Source organism: Pipra filicauda, unplaced genomic scaffold, assembly GCF_003945595.2.
Source record: "Pipra filicauda isolate LSUMZ 115617 unplaced genomic scaffold, ASM394559v2 scaffold92_size2517590_pilon, whole genome shotgun sequence".
Lineage (NCBI taxonomy): Eukaryota > Metazoa > Chordata > Aves > Passeriformes > Pipridae > Pipra > Pipra filicauda.
Genome location: NW_024105120.1, coordinates 2,101,461 through 2,118,907, shown reverse-complemented (window position 1 = coordinate 2,118,907; position 17,447 = coordinate 2,101,461). Strand labels below are relative to the sequence as shown.

The 17,447-nt window shown below is 37.4% G+C and overlaps 1 protein-coding gene across 7 annotated transcripts in view; it reads right to left on the bottom strand.

The window, feature by feature from the left end:
• Positions 1–8,151: 8,151 nt before the first annotated feature.
• The window catches only part of INPP4B (inositol polyphosphate-4-phosphatase type II B), a 371,943-nt gene continuing 362,647 nt past the window's right edge, over positions 8,152–17,447 (bottom strand). For 3 of the 7 annotated variants that reach the window (XM_027729659.2, XM_039391278.1, XM_039391276.1), the window contains one exon: positions 14,728–14,902. In XM_027729659.2, coding sequence (XP_027585460.1) covers positions 14,728–14,902 — 175 coding nt within the window. Of the gene's footprint in view, positions 13,474–13,514; positions 14,903–17,447 lie in introns of those variants that run through there. The other 4 variants (XM_039391277.1, XM_039391279.1, XM_039391274.1 and 1 more) reach the window with 4 other exon arrangements.

Sequence of the window (17,447 nt, the reverse complement as noted above, 5' to 3'; positions counted from 1 at the left end):
CTATATATATATGTGTGTGTGTATATATATACACATAGTTATGACAAAAAATATGTATTACTGTGTACTACACTTTTTGTCCTTTTGCTTTATGTCCTTTTCTAGACAGTGGAAGAGGATGAAAATTATCAGCCAACAAAAACTACAGCAAATACCAAGCAAAGAAATAGAGGAGTTTAAAGTACTGCTGCCATTCCAAGGTCAAGTTCCCCTTACATGGATCGCTTTAGGGAAGCAAAAATGTGTAAGTATGAGCATCCAGCAGCTTAAAATAGGAATAGATATAATACACTTCTGTGTACCTTGTGTGCTGAACTAGAATTTAAGTTACCTTAATTGCTATCAATCTTCATTTTGCTCTTTCAATAATGTGTTACATTAATAGGAGATATTATGACACATTTTCTTGTCAAACCTAGTCATGTACCGAGCAGTGCACTGTGAGAAAATGATTGAGGAAACTGTTGAAGTGGAATAAAAAGTCTTTACTGCCATACAAGAGGGCTGAGCTTGCTATTCTACATTTTAAGTTTTTAAGCATGCTGATCAAAAATGCCAACACCCAGGACACTTAGTTTTCCTGACAGATTTGGCTAATTTCCCTAACTTTTTTTCATTTGTTCAATATCTAATTTCAGATGGAATGAGAAGTAGTTTTTTTCCCCAAATAAGAAGTACATTACATATAAATTGTCCACTGACCTATGGCTCTACCACAAATTGAAAATAAGGACCACCAGAAAAACTGTAACAGTCATTCCCCAACTGCAACTCCCATCAAAACAAACCATATCTTCCAAAATGAAATTTGGGACTGATATAGAATACTGAAGGGTGACATACCTTGTGTACCAATTAATCAGTTATTTACCTGATTAACTGATTTTAAAATATACATAAAGGCTTCACCAAAATCCTGTTTTGTGTTGTGTTACGAATAACATTGCAAGAATATTAGTTATAAAGCATACTTTTTGTTTTCCCATTGTCATATTTATTGTCCTATTTGTGTTCCATAGGCATAGATTAACTTCATATTTATGGGTATATACTTTAATCTTACAGCCTATGATATTTCAAAACTTTACTGGAGGACCAGATAATTTTCTACTAAAGGGTAAATGAAGTGTGCACCTGCAAATGTCAAGTTTATCTATGTTTATCCTGCCTTGGATGCAAGACATAAGCCTAAGTTTAAGAAATGGAACAAAAGTCAGAACAAAATGTGTTCTATACCCAATAGATAAAACAAATGCGCATTTTGAAGAAGCTAAGTAGCAATTACACCTGACATTTCCTGAACTGCATTTGATTATCCTGCAGAAGATTAGGTGGGTAGTTTCTGATCTTTTTGGCTCATGATTAGAATAATTTTGTTATGGGTTCCAGGCTTTGGTTCTCTCACTGGAATCCACACCATGTCTTTGCCTTCTTAACAAAGTTTAATGAAAACTCATTTTAAATCATAAATTTTCCAAGCCTTGAAGAAGGTGTTCTACTTAACATAACCTACATCCCTAAAGGCTAATCTGCAATATTATCCCTACTGCATAATAAAATCTGAACTGATTCAAAAAGCCTACATTTTACTGAATTTACACCACATTTGCAATTGACTGGGCATATCAAAGGAAAGCTGTCACAAAGAATTTTCTCTTGGTGAATCTGATCCCTGCTATTGAGGTGTCACCTTATAGCATGACTCATACATACTATTCACTGAGCCCACATATTTGGTCTATTTTTTTTAAGAGTACTCAATTGAGCAACTCTGCAAGTGCTCCAAGGGCAAAGCCTGTACAAGAGTTCTCCTGACCCAGTTCTCCATCCAGGTTCCCACATTATGAGACAAACACAGCAGGTAGGTAGATTATAAAAAAATTCTGGCAGAGGAAAACTAGGTACTTGAATATTCCAGTGGTGTCATATATCAATATGGTAGTGGTGGGGATTTATTGAAATATGGATGATTCAGATCCAGACTCACTGGACTATCTATCCAAAGGAGGAACTTCTCATGTGTCTGGTTATCTTTTATAATACCATCCTTTCTGAGAACACGAGCTCATACCTGCTTAAGTTGATTATTAATTGAATAAGTAATAATTAATTATTAATTAGATCATTACTTAAAAAGGAGACGAGGTTAGAGCAAGATGAAAGGTCAGGATATTTAGCAGACCACAGGATCATGACAGTACTTATGATCCATGAAGGCGCAATGACAAACTGTGAAAACACCCAAAGATCATTGGATCCACACAGTTCCAGGCCCAGCTAATACGCCACCAGCCTTCTCCCAGACTCACCTCCCTGAATGAGGAGCATGATGAGCAATTAGTTCTGTGTGTGAGCACATGATCTTGTTTATTGCCATTACTGAGGCTCCATGACATCAGTGGCTCGAGGGTCCTATGCAATCCCTCAGCCTTTGGGGGTATTTAAACTCCTGGTGCTCAAACCAATGCAAGGATCCAAACGTGGATCTGGCTGCTGTAAGTGGAGCATACCTGGGAGTAAAAAGATCTGTTCATAGGCCCATCATTAAAAGTCAACAAACTACTGGTTTTCTAAAAAAATTCTAAAGTATAATCACAACGTGATCAGTAATTGAAATGTTTAAAACATTTTATGATGCTCATCACAGAAAAATGTAAGCAGCAGGAAAATCCCTAGTGTCAAAGATGTGCATTACTTGTATAGAAGACACCTAATACTGAAACAGGAGGCCAGGCCCAAAAGAGTTAACTAAGAAATTTGGACCTGCTAACTAGCTACTAACATCCAAAACGATCTGTGTTTGTTCTGTTCTACTTGTTGGACCAAAACTTAAAGAATGGTAAAAGAATCATAGAATTGGCCTAGAGGTAATAAATTAAGATGCAGTAGGATAAGGTAGACATTTGAATAGAAGAAACAGGCTGGGAGCCAAGGCCTTCTCCAAGCCTCAGTGAGCGGGTCAAGAACAATAGAAGAGAAAAGGAGGTCAGGCTGAGGAAGATGAGAATTAGCCCCCAGACCCATGGGATGAAGAGTGGATGTCCCACCAAAATTGAGGGCCAAGAGAAGGACCGCCCCAAGCCCCGCCTGAGCTCCACCTATACTCTGCCTGTTATTAATATGTATAGATAGATGCTGTAATCACCTGAATATGCATTTAATCATATACGAAGATTGTATAAAAACTGTTGATTTTGTGTGAAGCCTTTGAGCAAGTTTGTCCAGCATGAGCTGGCTTGCTCCCAGCGTTGAACAAACAAATACCTTGCTGCTTAAAGATAAAAAAGTCTCTGAGCAGTTTCTTGGACCGAGTTTTTCGGATTCAATACCAACATTAAGTAGCAGTCAGCTGAAAAAAGAATCCATAATTAGGAAATGTGCCTTTCAGGACACTAATCATAGGAAAGGATAGTTCTGAGTTAACATCACTGTAGTTACAAATCCATTGACTTGGCCACAGGAGCTTCCATTTAAAACAGACTTGGTAGCTGGAAGCTGCACCTCAGGCACAGAAATTAGTGAGACTTATCTTTAAAGCTGGCTTTTTCATAAGTCAGTATCAGGTATGTCGTCTCCTTCATCCTTCAAACAGAACAGTGGCATTTCCTTAACTCTACATACCCCCTTGTGCATATTTGTATTCATGTGTGTGTGCGTGTCTGTGTCTGTGTGCCTGTGTGCATGCAGTTAATAACTTGACAGGCATTTCAGTGCCTTAGTACTGCTAGAAGTTGTAATTTTTTTCTTTTTAATGATGTCCAAACAAATCATCTCTTAAAAATAAAACTGCACAGTAGCACAGTGAGAAGCAGAATTTAGCAGGCGGACGATCAAAAGGAATTAAGTGCCAGAGCTCTGGCCTATGTGCTCGTAAAAATTGATTTGACTTAATAAGTTTAATGCAAAAGGGAATTGCATGGTGTGCACTGCTTTCCTGTTGATTTTTAAAAAGTGTGGGATCACATCTCCCCTGCCAATGTCCACTAACTATGCCCATGAATATGCGAATATAAACTGGGTGCTGCACTTTTTATTTTTTTAAACTAACTCTTATCAGCATTTTATAGCTAAGCACACTAACTGCATTCACACAAAAAACCTGCTAACAGCTACTACTTTCCATTCATATGAAATGCTCACTTCTATTTCCCATACTGATATTAAAAAAGTAAAAGGCTTGACTTTTAATTCCTTTTAATAACCTCCTGTTTCAACAAAACATGCAGGTGGTATATCATGAGAAGGTAAAGGGAGCTGTTAAAAGTACTGTTTTATATTACTTAATATGTGAGTTTGGGGGTTTGTTTTTATTTCAGAGTGAAAATTAGCTTTGCCTGTATCAAATATTCAAGTGTAAAGAATTAACTTATACAAGCAAGTACTTTCTATTTATATCAGGTCTTCTAATCAACCTCTAAAAGGTTTTTTAATCCTTGGGTGTGAAATCCAGAGACATGATGCTTATCAATCATAAGAGATTGCCTTGATACATTGTTGCCCTCCTTACCTTCTCAGTTAAGCACTGTCCTGGCCCCTTGCTTTCGTGAGAATGTAAAAACAACCATTTTTCTGCAAAACCATCTCTCCTGTATGAGAATGTATGTGCGTGATACCTGCTTGCCCGAGCAGCCACAGCTCTTACAACAATCCTGTCATTTCTTCAAGGACATTTTTTAATATTTATGTTGATAAACCAATAGTCTATGTCCATTACAGCTGCTACCACAGTCACAAAGAAACAAAGTATGCCAGCTCCAGGAATATCTCAAGTGAAGACAAAACTCAAATGCAGTCTAAAATGCAGAGCTTAGATGTGACCTTCCTTACCTGTACTTGACTAGTCAGGGGAGATCTCTTTGCTCCCTGATTTTATTGCTTGTGTTTATCTGCTGGGTGTTTCATATACATCCCCCCAAACTGAACTGCACTGAGTATGTGAACTGAACTGAGTTCCACAACATACCACAGAGCCATACAGCTGCTACATGGAAAGAGAATCCAGGTGCCATGATGCAGTATCGGGGCAGGAAGGGACAACTGTGCTTGCTTATTGCTCCCCAACACTGGAACATCATGCATGGAACTGAGTGGTGAGAAGGCTGGGATTTACTGAGCAGGTTTTTTTGGGATTACTAACTCCAGCTGAGTCTGGATGAGAGCTGCCATATTACAGGTTAGGCAGCAGAATTCGGCTGCTGGAAACCAGTCCCGATGTTAACCACGGTAACATCAGTCTCATCTTTGTCACTAATTTTCCATCTGGAACCAGAATCAAGTCAGATGACCCAATTTATATAATTGCTTTGACAGAAGCTTGTCATTATTTCCTGATATTCCTGTAACATTTGAAAAATACTAAGAGCCAGACTTACTAAGAGCCACTGATAATTCATTAGCTTGGGCTTTTCTAGGCCTCCCCTTATTACCCACCATACCAGAGAAAAAACAAATTCAAATAGAAAGTGTTGAGAATCTACCTTGATTTAAATAAAAAATAAACTAAAGTTCCTATTTATGTGGTGTATTTTAACCTTTGGTAAGTGCCCAAACAAGTTGGAAACCTAACACCACTAGATCCCATTCAGGTTCTTTGAATATTTTACTGCACATATCCCTTTCTAAAAGAGATCTTGTTGCAGGCGTATACTTGCTCTGTGTGCAAGTTCATTAAAAGTGTCAGCTATTTATTATAATCATTTACAGGAAACTGCCATCAACTTCCTTGTGTACCAAAAGAGTATTCACAGACCATAACAAGCTCTTCCTGTGTGGGGCCTTGTACAAACAAAAGTTTTCGCAGTTCTGAACCAAAGTTCAGGAACGTGAATGCTTCTGAATCCTCTCACAAAGTCTGATCCTTGAAGTTTCTCACCTCCAGTGCCCCATTTCTGATTCTTTGCTTGTGAATAATGAATACAGGATCAGACCTTAAACCTTTCTGTGTTGCAAAGTATGTTAAGCTTTACATTAAAAGAAAACTTCTAAGGAGTGGTATCACCCAAGGGGTGAATTCTGCTCTGCTTATGCATGACAGTTGTTCTAATTCTGTTCAAGTCAGCAGTTTAAACTGCTTTGTCCTGTAAATTACAGCAATCACAAATTATTCTTGCATGAAAAATAAATACCCACGTGGACTTTGCTGGGGAAAGATAAAATGAATACAACAGTATTCTTCCCTTGTTCTGTTATTCTCCCAGTCTTGCACCTGCAGCCTGCTCTGCTGGGGCAGGCACGTAGCAAACTGATTGCTGCTGGGACAGAATTAGCCCCTTCCTTCCTCCTCTTCCTGCCCCTTAGTTGAAGTCACTGGTTTTCATTAGAGACTCAAGGACACACGTGCACTCAGAACCTGTGGGCAGGCAGAACTGCTCTGATCCAGCCCCACTTCAGTCAGTGACAACAACATTATGACCAGGAACAGCCAGACAGGGAGGGCTTCAGCTCTTCGAACTCCTGACAGGAACGACAGACTTGGTCTGGGAAACACTCCCCCAGGAGAGCTCCTGGGAAACATCTTCCTTTTCCTGTTTCTCTCTCTCCTTTTTTTCCCCAGAAGCAGCTTTTACCATTAGAGTCAGCATATGCCACCAGGCATGCTGCAAGCCCTGCTAAAGCTTTGTTCATGTGAACCTATCCTTGGTGCAACACTTCCAACAGTGAAACTGTATTTGACAAAAATATGCAAGTGTAACTATAATATGTACCTATATACATCTACACATATGTGAAAAAAAAAATCACAGCTACTCTTTCAATTCAACTTCTTATCCCAGCTTATTTAGAAACCGTTTACTTCTACTCCTCTAATAATATCAAACATCTTCTCTGCAGTAGAGCAAGTACATTTATGTACTGGGTTAGGACTGTACACAGAAATGTGTAGGGCCTGTTTAGTTGGGCAAAGCAAGCAGCACGCAGTCCAGCTTGCATCTAGAACCCTACAGCCCTTAATTCCATTAACAGCAGCTGTCACATGACTACTAAAGGTTGTGATCCCTACAAGATGCACCATTAAATGCACAGGAGAGCTCTCACTGCCTTGCCCAGCAGAAGCAGCATTTGTGTACACACACTCTCAGCATCAACAATGGGCAGCCCAGCGCAGAACACTGCAGACTATAGCTCAGAAACATCAGGGCACACTGCTACTCAAACATTCCCTGAATTAACATTGGAAGGGGAATTGGTGAAAGCATATTTTTACTATCTCACTAGAGCTGTAGGTTTTTTCTCCTTTTCTCTCTTACATTGCAATGAGAAAAAAGTGGCCCCCGTTGACACGGAAGATAAAATCCATAAGCATGCAAAGTGAGACAAAGGAATTTTAAGACTGTCACTTTTATTAGCAAGAGACAAAACTCCTAGGCTGAATGCTAACAGCTTTTTAACTTATTTCCATAATAACCATTAGCTCCCGGTGCTTTCTAAAGGTTATCAAGAACCTTGCAGGTAATTAACATCTCACTGTATATATCTCAGTAAAACAACTAAAAATGCTAGCACATAAACAGAGATAGCAAATAATGCAACAACCTTCTACTCATAGTACTGATAATACAGAAGGTGAGCCATGTTTTATCATACACTCAAAAAGAAGGTCTATTTGCTACATTTCGGCCAGTCATGGGGAACTTACCTTCCATGTGGTGACAGATCATATAAATCTAGATATCAACAGCAGGTCAGAAAGAAAAACAGCAAAGAAGCAACCTGTACTTACTTCCCAAGGTCCAGCATTGGGACGGTGAAGATGTAATACCAGACAAAGCATGCCATGTTACCTTTTTAATAGTCTTCATCATGAAAGATGTTGACTCCACCTGTTACAGTGAACAACTCTCTACAGATCAACAGTTACGTGAAAGGGATTTCCTTATGGGCATGTGAATGTTTTGTTTGTTTTGAAATAGAAAATGCAGGACCCACCTGGTTGCAGCAAGACTAGGAACAATTAATTTTTGGCCATTGCAGGCTTTAAACTGTTGTATCTTTGAACTTTTCTTAAATACTTGCTCCTAGCAGTGAACAAGACCTGCGAGTGGGCTTCCACCAACTCATGTGGGAGGAAACCCACCCTCATTGACATGCACAATATGCCCTCTGGGCAACACCACCATAATGAAAATGAGAAATGAAAAACAAACAAAAAAGTCAGAAACATAAAAAATAAACATTACATTTATTTAAATAAAAATATATACACAGTGTTCAATGGACATGGCTTACAGACAGCAATGAAACAAAAATGACAAATTCTGAAATATAAAAAGCATTGAATTGCTATCATTGTGCTTCATTTCTCTGAACAAACACAGACTGAAGCCCTGTTAATGTTACTTATACATAGCCCTGTGTGCTCCAGAATGTAAGACAGGAACATTACAAGGGACAGCTACACAAAAGGAAAACAAGTACCAAAGTAATTTGGGATTCCAGAAATTTTAAAGTCAGCCTATTCATAAACAGAACAGAAATGCTGAAAACTTTTAAAGTATTTTGCATGCATGGAAAGAGTAACCAAACACCATTGCCAACAGTTAGAGATTTAAGTAAGAGCAGAATGGTTCAAATCCCACCACTCCAAACCCTGCAGATCCAGGGCCTCTCTTATCACAGTCAGATTCCTCCTGTCACTCTTTCTCCCAGTCAGCACACAATCCCTGTGTTTTGTGCTTCAGCTCTTTGGAATACAAACATATTGGCTCACAAGTGACTTCTATTTTATTTACCCTGAAGTATTAAGTCTCCTATCTGAGCAAATGCGAGTTTTTAAATGTTGAATCGTGAGTATCATGCTGAAATCCATGGCTGTTATATTACTTATTCAGCAGATGCTATGAGAGAAAGAGCAAATAAATGTTTGAGTGCTGCAGAGTGAAAGCTGAATGCTCTGGCAATGCAACAATCAATGTGTTGCATGACTAAGGGGAAAAAAAGCAATGTTCTAGAGACTGAAGTCTGGGATTTTTTTTTCCCTTTCTCTTTTTTTTTCTTTCCTGTAAAAAAGCATTTGTGTGGTTTTTTGGTAAACATGCCATTTACAAGGTAAGTCTGTATTTTAAAGAGTAGCAAATTATTTTAAAGCATTTCCATTGTAAACACCTGCTTCTAAGCTGAAAGGAAGTGAAAAGCAAGAAGCAAATTCATGTCTCATGGCATTGCCTATACAGTACACTTCTTTACAATTAAAAAAAGAGCATAGATATCAATGGTTTCAAGTTTACAATATAGCCAACTGACAGAATATATGTTTAAGACTATTAACTGATTACATACATTAATTCATACAAGTAATTGTGCTGCAGTTTTTAATGCAATTGCTTTTTTTATTACACCAGTTGATGTTCACTGCATTTTCTGCTTTTTATAAATGGACCATAGGATTTTATGAACTTGTGTTTGATCTAGAAATAAAAGTAAGTTTTTCTTGAAACTCTTAATAGGCATATTATATAGTGGGCTTCAAAATGATGTGTTGCACTTCTTTATACCTAAATTACTAGTGGAGATTTAGAATACCATTACAATTTATTCCATTGCAAATAAGTGAATTTTCATCAGGAGTGATTGATTTAGACACAGAAAGTGTTTGTTAATTTCCTTATTTCACTTATGTAACGGCGAAATTCAGACAGTACAAAAATTAACGTTGCAAAGGACTTCATTAAGGCTCTTTCTCAGTTAGTATTTTGTTTCAGCTGTCCTCCTAAATGATTTGATCTATATACCACAGACATTGCTAGTACTCCATCAAAATACACAGCTTCACATAGACAAAAATCAGATAACATAATTAAAAATTTCTGTTTCCTAACTGCTCCATAAAAGATGAAGTATAAACATTAACAAGAACGTGTTTTAAATTCCCCAAAAGAAGACTTCGGAAAAAAAGACCTGCCTGCCTGATAATGTCAGGCCTATGCATGTTATGTATTATGACAATATTACAATCATCTCTGAGAAAAAATTATTTAACTTTCCTTATTTTTTTAGGCATTTTATACTAGCTCTCAAGTTAGACACTAGTCTGTGGTACAAAACTCCCATATAAGCATGTAATGCATTGTACAAATATTCAAAGCTATAAGCCCTTATTTCAGGATTTCTCAAGACAGATCCTGATGACCTTATTTCTACAAATAATATATTCTGTGAGTAAGACAAGATTTGGCTTTAGATGCCAGACATATCTTTGAATTTTTATCTTTTAGCCCTTGAGAACTGCTCTCCCCTCAAAGCAGATTATTTTATACCTTACAAAAGGCAAGGTATAAAGGTAAGGTAAGGTACCTTACAAACTCTCTCAAATGTTTTAAGAGAGCAGATATGGAACATATCTGCCACCACCAAAATCAGTATGCTTACCTTAACCCTTTGCAAAACAAACAATGTAGTTTGCTTATAAAAACTAGTTTGTTTAATTTTACTCCTCTGATATCCACAGTGAGCTACAAGACTGTGTGTGAGGCCCCAGGCTTGAAGCAGCTGCTACAAAGAGTAATGTAACTAATGCTCCAAGCCACGTTAACTGTCAACCTGCAGCAAACTTCCCTTTGATTCTTCATAAAAGGCAAACCAGAGAACCCAATAATTTTGAATCCATGATCAGCTGAAATCTCAGCTGATGGCACAGCCCTTGTCTTCATGGACTGCATCAGCAGGCTACAGCAAAACAACAAAACTTTTGAGCCTGTTTCATTACTGAGGCAATAAGGCTCTTCCAGAAGTGTTGGAACCACGTCAACACGTTTTACAAGGGTCTCGTGACCTACAATAAGATGTTCTAATAAAAAAATTTGAGTGAAAGTTTTCAGTCTTACTTAGCACAAAACTCAGCCCTACTCTTCTGTAATGGCCCAAGCACAGTCAAGTTTCACTGCAGCCCACTGATGTGAGTTTAGGGTTTTTTTTCCTTAATTATTTTTAGGAAATGAGAGATTATTTCTTTTCAAAAGAACATACTGTGAGTGGCTGTTAAAACAATAATTCAGTGCCCATTTTTCTTTTTCCTCACCAAAAATGTGGCTTCAATGTGAAAAACATGTTCAAGACAAGAAGTAACATGGTAGGGGACAATTTAGAACCCAAGTAGGATTAAAATGCTGAGGCAAAATCTTGAAAGATTATTTTCCCGATAAGAAAATCTAGATAATTTCATATTTTTAACTTAACAAAATGCCCACGGGACTCAGATAAAGATACCCATAGTACCAACCAGTAAATACCATCCCCACGCAGACTTTTACAGGTTGTATCAGAATTTCTGTGGGAAGGTTGGCATTTTCTACTGTACACTTGTGGGGTTGCTTCAGAGATGTACGAGGAATTTATCATTATCTCTAAACTGCCCATGCAGGGCTTTTTAAGCTAATAATAAACATGCAGATAGTGAGGGCTAGCGAGACAACCTGACAGAACAAAACATGACTTTCCTCGGAAGGTTTACATTCCATAAATCCACAAAGAAGTTTTGTACAGATCAGCTAAGTTATAGTTAAAGGCCCAAACACTAATTTATGCACACATCCAGCCATCCAATAAGTATTGCCCACTTGTACTGGTACATGACAAGAAAAAAAAATCAAGGCGTTATGTTCTCATCTGTCTGAGCTTATCTGTGATGCAATGCCAACTCTTCTGACATATATTGAAGTAATACATTATGAGAACAAGGAAGTAACTAGTGACAGCACATTATATAATAGAAATAAAAAACTAATGCAACAAAACACTATTTACATTGCCTACTTTACTTTGATAAAAAAAGTTCCAACTAGTTAATATATTGTATAGGTGAATTTCTGGCTCCACTGAAGTCATTAATTAGTAGAACAAGGATCTCTTTCAGATGTTTTCCTAGAAGCCCCAAAGCTTAATCTTGCAAATATACAAGATGGATTTAATCTTAGCCATATGATAGATCATTTCCAAGTGATCACCCAAACAGAATTTGCAGAAATGAGCTCTTAAATTCTTACTACTACAGTTACAGATTTATACCTAGTAATGGGTATTAATGAATTAAAAAGAACAAATTATAAGTCATGGTTTATCAAGATCTCTTTGACTTCCATAGGAGTAAGGAAACATTAACTTCTTTATCCATGGCAATTACAATTTCCTACAGATGCTCAAATTCCCAGGGCAGTTACATTAAGATAAATTTCTCATACTTCTGCTTTAGATATGAAAATTAATGTAATGACATAAGGGTCAGTTATACTTAGGGTCAGTGAATACTTAGGCGTTTTAAGTTGTATTTCTCTCTGGGAGTCTGAAGAAGGTAATAAATAGATACAATTAGAAAACACATGTTCTTTGCAAGACAAATTTCAGGACTAACACAAACTGGCAGAGCATTAACACTAATTTTTAAAGCTGATGGTTCTTCATCCTAGAGTGTCTACCTGCAGCATTACAAATCTGATATAAATCATCTGCAGTGGTTAACTAGTCCTAATACAGGAGTTTACTCATAACTATAAAATTTATTTTAGGCTCTGTAATAACATACATGTTTTTATAGCCTAAAGATATATTAACTCCTGTATATACAACTAACTTTCCCTACTACTAAAGCAAATTTACTTTTAAGGGTTTACAGTAAATGGGAGGTCAAATTCAGGTCACCTTACTTGTAGAATTAATCCCCTTGATTTCAGTGTGATATATCTGAAAGTGAAATAAGTGGTATTTGGCTGTGGTACAGAAAACCAAGAATGACACATCCAAATGAACTGCAGGGAATCAGAATGGAATTACTGAAATTACAGGCTGCAATTACTAAAAACATATTATGTAAAGAAGCTAAATGTAATTACCAAAATTATATTTATCCCAGATATTAGCATTAGCATCTTTCATAAACATTTCTGTGAAGGATTTAATTAGTGATCAAGACCTCAGTGCTCTGCTGGTTCCAGAAAACACCATTTCCAGCAGTAAGAGACCCCTTAAATCAAATATCAGGTTTTGGTTTGGAGTCAGAATGCCACCTTCCAGATTGCTAACCACAGTTCCTAGAGCAAACGCCATTTCCCTTTTTTAATCCTCACCAAACGACCCAAAAAACTATTTCCAGCTGGCTTATGAGTCATGTTGAGCTTCAGCTTCACAAAGATAAGTTGAATATATTTGATTTTGAGAATATCCAGTCCATTGCTTTTCCATGGTATTTTAGTTCATATCGACTAACCAGAGTTATTTTAATGTAAAATGATAAAACCTGGTAAAAATAACACCTCAACTGGTTATACATTGCCAATTAATACGTCATAAACAACGGTTGTTATATTCGCTAATTAGCATGATGTATGTTCCTGATTACACTTTTGTTAAACTTAGGTGTCAGCTTTTCCATATGTCCCTTCTGGAGGTCTGTAGTACTTTGGGAAAGCCATCAGCTGTATCATGTTGAATGCATACTTTCTGCATTTGACATTCTTCAGTACATTCTCTATGCGGCATCCTTCTCTAGTGAAAGGGGGAAAAAGTACAACTTCATGAAACACAGAATAAATAAATATGCTTTATTTGTTCATTGCAGAGTTTCAGCAACAGTTGAAGTAAAAATAACAAAGATTCAACTCTACATTTTTGTTTTCCACAAGTGATGATACATCTTACAAAATTAAATCCAAGGCCAGGCCCAGTACAGTTATTGCCCTCAGAAATAGGTGATAAGATTTTCCATCCCCCCTAATATATTTGCCCTTGAGGTTTAAAGTTTAGTAAAAAAAAAATTAAATACTTTAATGATACATTTTGTTCTAATTCCAGAAATATATTTGACTTTAAATCTTTTCATACTTTTTTTTCAATTTGTTTGCTATATATGTGCGAGAATACATTGCCCTAAAAATGCGTATTCTAGGAATAAGGCATTTTATTAAGTCTGGCCCTAGAGATTTGAGAAGGAAAGTTTCATCTCTGTTTCATTTCCTGTATGTTCAGCTTTGCAATGAAAAAAGAAAAAAAAAAAAAAGAGAGAATGGCTTCTCAAACAGCCCAATCCACCTCTCTGTTTTATAAAGGAAGGATGTTCGTTCACATACAGTACAAAAGTCACAAGTGCCAAAGTGGTGCATCAAGACATAAACAGGACTTTGTTAAAAAGAATATAAAAGTGTCTCGAAAGCAAAAGCAACTAAAGCAACAATTACAAACAGGTTAATTTCATTACAAAACAGAACCGATGCTATTCCATTTAGTTACTCTACAGAAAGGGGTTAGTTGTGGCAAAGTAATAATCATTCATTGAACAAAACCAATCCCATCAGCTAGTAACGACAAAAAAAACACAATGAAAGTTAAGTCTCACAAACCACCGCCCTGCCATATTTGTCTAGGGGTTAGTTTGTGTTGTGCAAATTCATTTTTAATTTTTTTTTTTTTTTTGTCAGACTAATTACTCTGGAAAGAGGGGTTCAAGCATTCAGGATTCCACATATTCTATACAGTGACAGCATCGTAAGTGCGCTTTCTTTGCGCTAATTACAGTGGGAAAGCTTTACCATGAACAGAAAGAGCAAACCAATTCACTCAATGCATAGTATACTTCTTAGAGTTAAGAAAAAAAAAAAGAACGAAAACACAGTACATTTCAGACATTTGCATCTTAAAGATGAATCCTTGGGGTCTGAGACTGTAGAAATATTAACAACATAATTCCTCTTTCTAAAGTTAGTTTGTTGCTGTTTGTAGAAAAGAAAGGAACACAAGTGAAGTTTATTGATATTTGGCTAATAGCAAAGCAAGACTTAAAATAAGCCACACAACCAGCAAGTGTGAGCTGACAAGCAGCAAGGCGACAGGATAGAAGTGTCGAGAAGTTGGCTTGTTATCAGTTAGACAGCCTGTTTCGGGATCATCCGATTCATTCAGTGCTCCCTGGGTTTGTCTGCTGTTAAACAGGGGAAGTTAGGAACAGATAGAACAGCGTTTAAACAGCAAAGAAAGCCAACACGTAGGTATTTTGACAAAGTGAAACTACATAGCCATTTTGAAGAAATAGGTTTATGCTAAGTACTTCCAACATATTTATTTTGTTCTCCAGCTGACACGGGAAGCATGATGACTAGGTGGCTAATATGATATTAAGTCTGCTAGGAGCCTCAGAGTAGTATTCACAAGTTAACATCAAATAGCTTGAGATGAACTATACTATCACTAAAATGAACACACACACCAAACAGAAATGAAATTAGGAAGTTGAAAAAAAAAAAGTTAAGGAAGCAAAGAAAAAAAGATCATGAATATGCCACAATGCAAAAAATAGTGTCTCCGTGGTGTTCACAGGCTTTTCAGTCCTGCTTCATTATCTATTAGGAAGTTTTTTGGCAGAAATAAAAAGGGCACACACTCTCCTTTGAAAGAATGAACAGCTATTCTAAAATAGTTTTAAATTGACTTCAAAAATTCATCAGTGCTGGTGACTCTGTTCTGAAGTCAACAGCAGCTCTTTTCATTTAAAGGCTTGCACTTACATTCCTGTGGGTAAATTAACTTGTAACCTGTTCAGTCAAGTCAGGGAGAAACTAATCTGCTTACAGCAAAGTTGTGTTGTCACTGTCCTACCAGAGCAGCAGGGATACTTTCACTGCCAATCTTTTCTACTGTAGTCTTGGCAGCTTCTCTACAAGTAGAATTACACATACTTCAACTACACCACCTCAGTGCCTCTGAACAGTACTTGCATACACTCAGGAGTCCTGCTTATAGACTTCCTTTGGGCAGTAAAGACTGATAAGATCTTTGTTTTTCATTTGCTATGAATATCCTGTGATGAAAAGATAACTTGCCATTTTTCTCTGTGGACCTGAGAAGATCAAAATATATAAGATTACTACACAGTGCTTTTTCAGAAGCACATGTCCCAGGTATGCTCTTTTTTTCAAGAAAGAAAATGCTACCAGACATAAAGAGGCTGTAGGAAAGTAAAGATAATATCTCACAGTCCCAGGTAAAATAAGAAGGGTATATTGAAGACAGCAGCAGTTACTTCATCTTACAGAAAGCCTGCTTTGCTGACTTGTGTATTACAAGGCAACGTTGAATTCCTTGAGTTTGGATAGCAAGAGAGGTACAAGAACTGCATCTACAATTTCCTTTTTAAGCAAACCTCCTGTAATAATTTCTTAATTTCATTCTTTGCTTTGAACATTCAATCTGTATGTTACACTAATAAAGAGGATAACACATACTATTTTAAATAGCAAAATAAAACATAAAAATCCCTATTATTTGCCCCTGGGTCAAAGCAATTACTGGTGGCGGTGTGTCTGCTGCTTTTGGTCTGCAGATTTCAGGTGTTTGTGGATAGAACCTGGGCAAAACTCAAACTGTATTGCAGACAAAATTCCCTCAGAAACTGTCAAGGAATTAATCTGACTGCATGTTATGCTGACTTTGTCAACACTGAAATAAATAATTCTGTGTTTTGTATCAGACTGCTTCAGTCAATGCCTTTGTCCTAGAGCCCACCCCCAGAACTTTCTTTCCTCTTCTGCTCACAGTGATGATGTTAACATTTGTGATCAGTTGTATTGCTCTCTGTTAACGTTCTCCTTTATCATGTATTTCTATGTGCTTTTAAAAACATGCTGCCTGCTGATTTTCCTTCATAATCTCTACAGGATCCCACAAGTCTGCCTCTTTGATCCTTTTTGCACTGCGCACTCACCCCTTTTCTACTCCTCAAGGTAAGGCTGCTGGTTTCAGCTTACCCCCATCATGCCCACAACTGAGAGCTCTAGCTCAAGCCTCAGTCCCATCCCTTCCTTCCCAATCACAGAGTCCAGGTGCTTTTGGCTTGTTCCCTGGGTGTCTTCCATTACAGACATCATATGTGTGCCTACGGCAGAGCGGATGCAAAGACCAAACTCTTTTTCCCTGTGGAAAAATCCATCTAGGCAGCAATAAAGTTGAGCATTCACTAAGTTTGCACAACCACTGCATTAACCACCATTGGGTATGTCAATCTGGAGAGCCTCAGCTTTGCAAGCCAGTGGTTTATTCTGAGCAGGCTGAGTTACACACTTACAGGTTGCCCCTACAGGGATCAACCCCCCCTACTTCTGTGGTGTGCCTTGTTCTGTTGTGCTCCACATCTCACTGACAGCGTGACTGTCTTCTACCTACCTTTCCACAAATCCTATTAGCATCAGTAAGATTTATGCAGATGTAATGATGGAAATACAGATAAAAGCCACTTGTTCTATGATTTTTTTTTCAGTAGAGAAGCCTACAGTACATTTGTTCTTTTGATATGCTGAAAAGAATGATCAGTGTTTCTTAACATAAAAAGTTCTATCTTCCCCCTAGGAAAATGACAGTGAACAGCTGATGCACAGGGACTTCTGTTCCACAAATTAGTCACATCATTCTATGCATGATTCAATAAGACATCCTCAAAATAGAGCAAGAGGATCTAACTCCATTATTAGCTA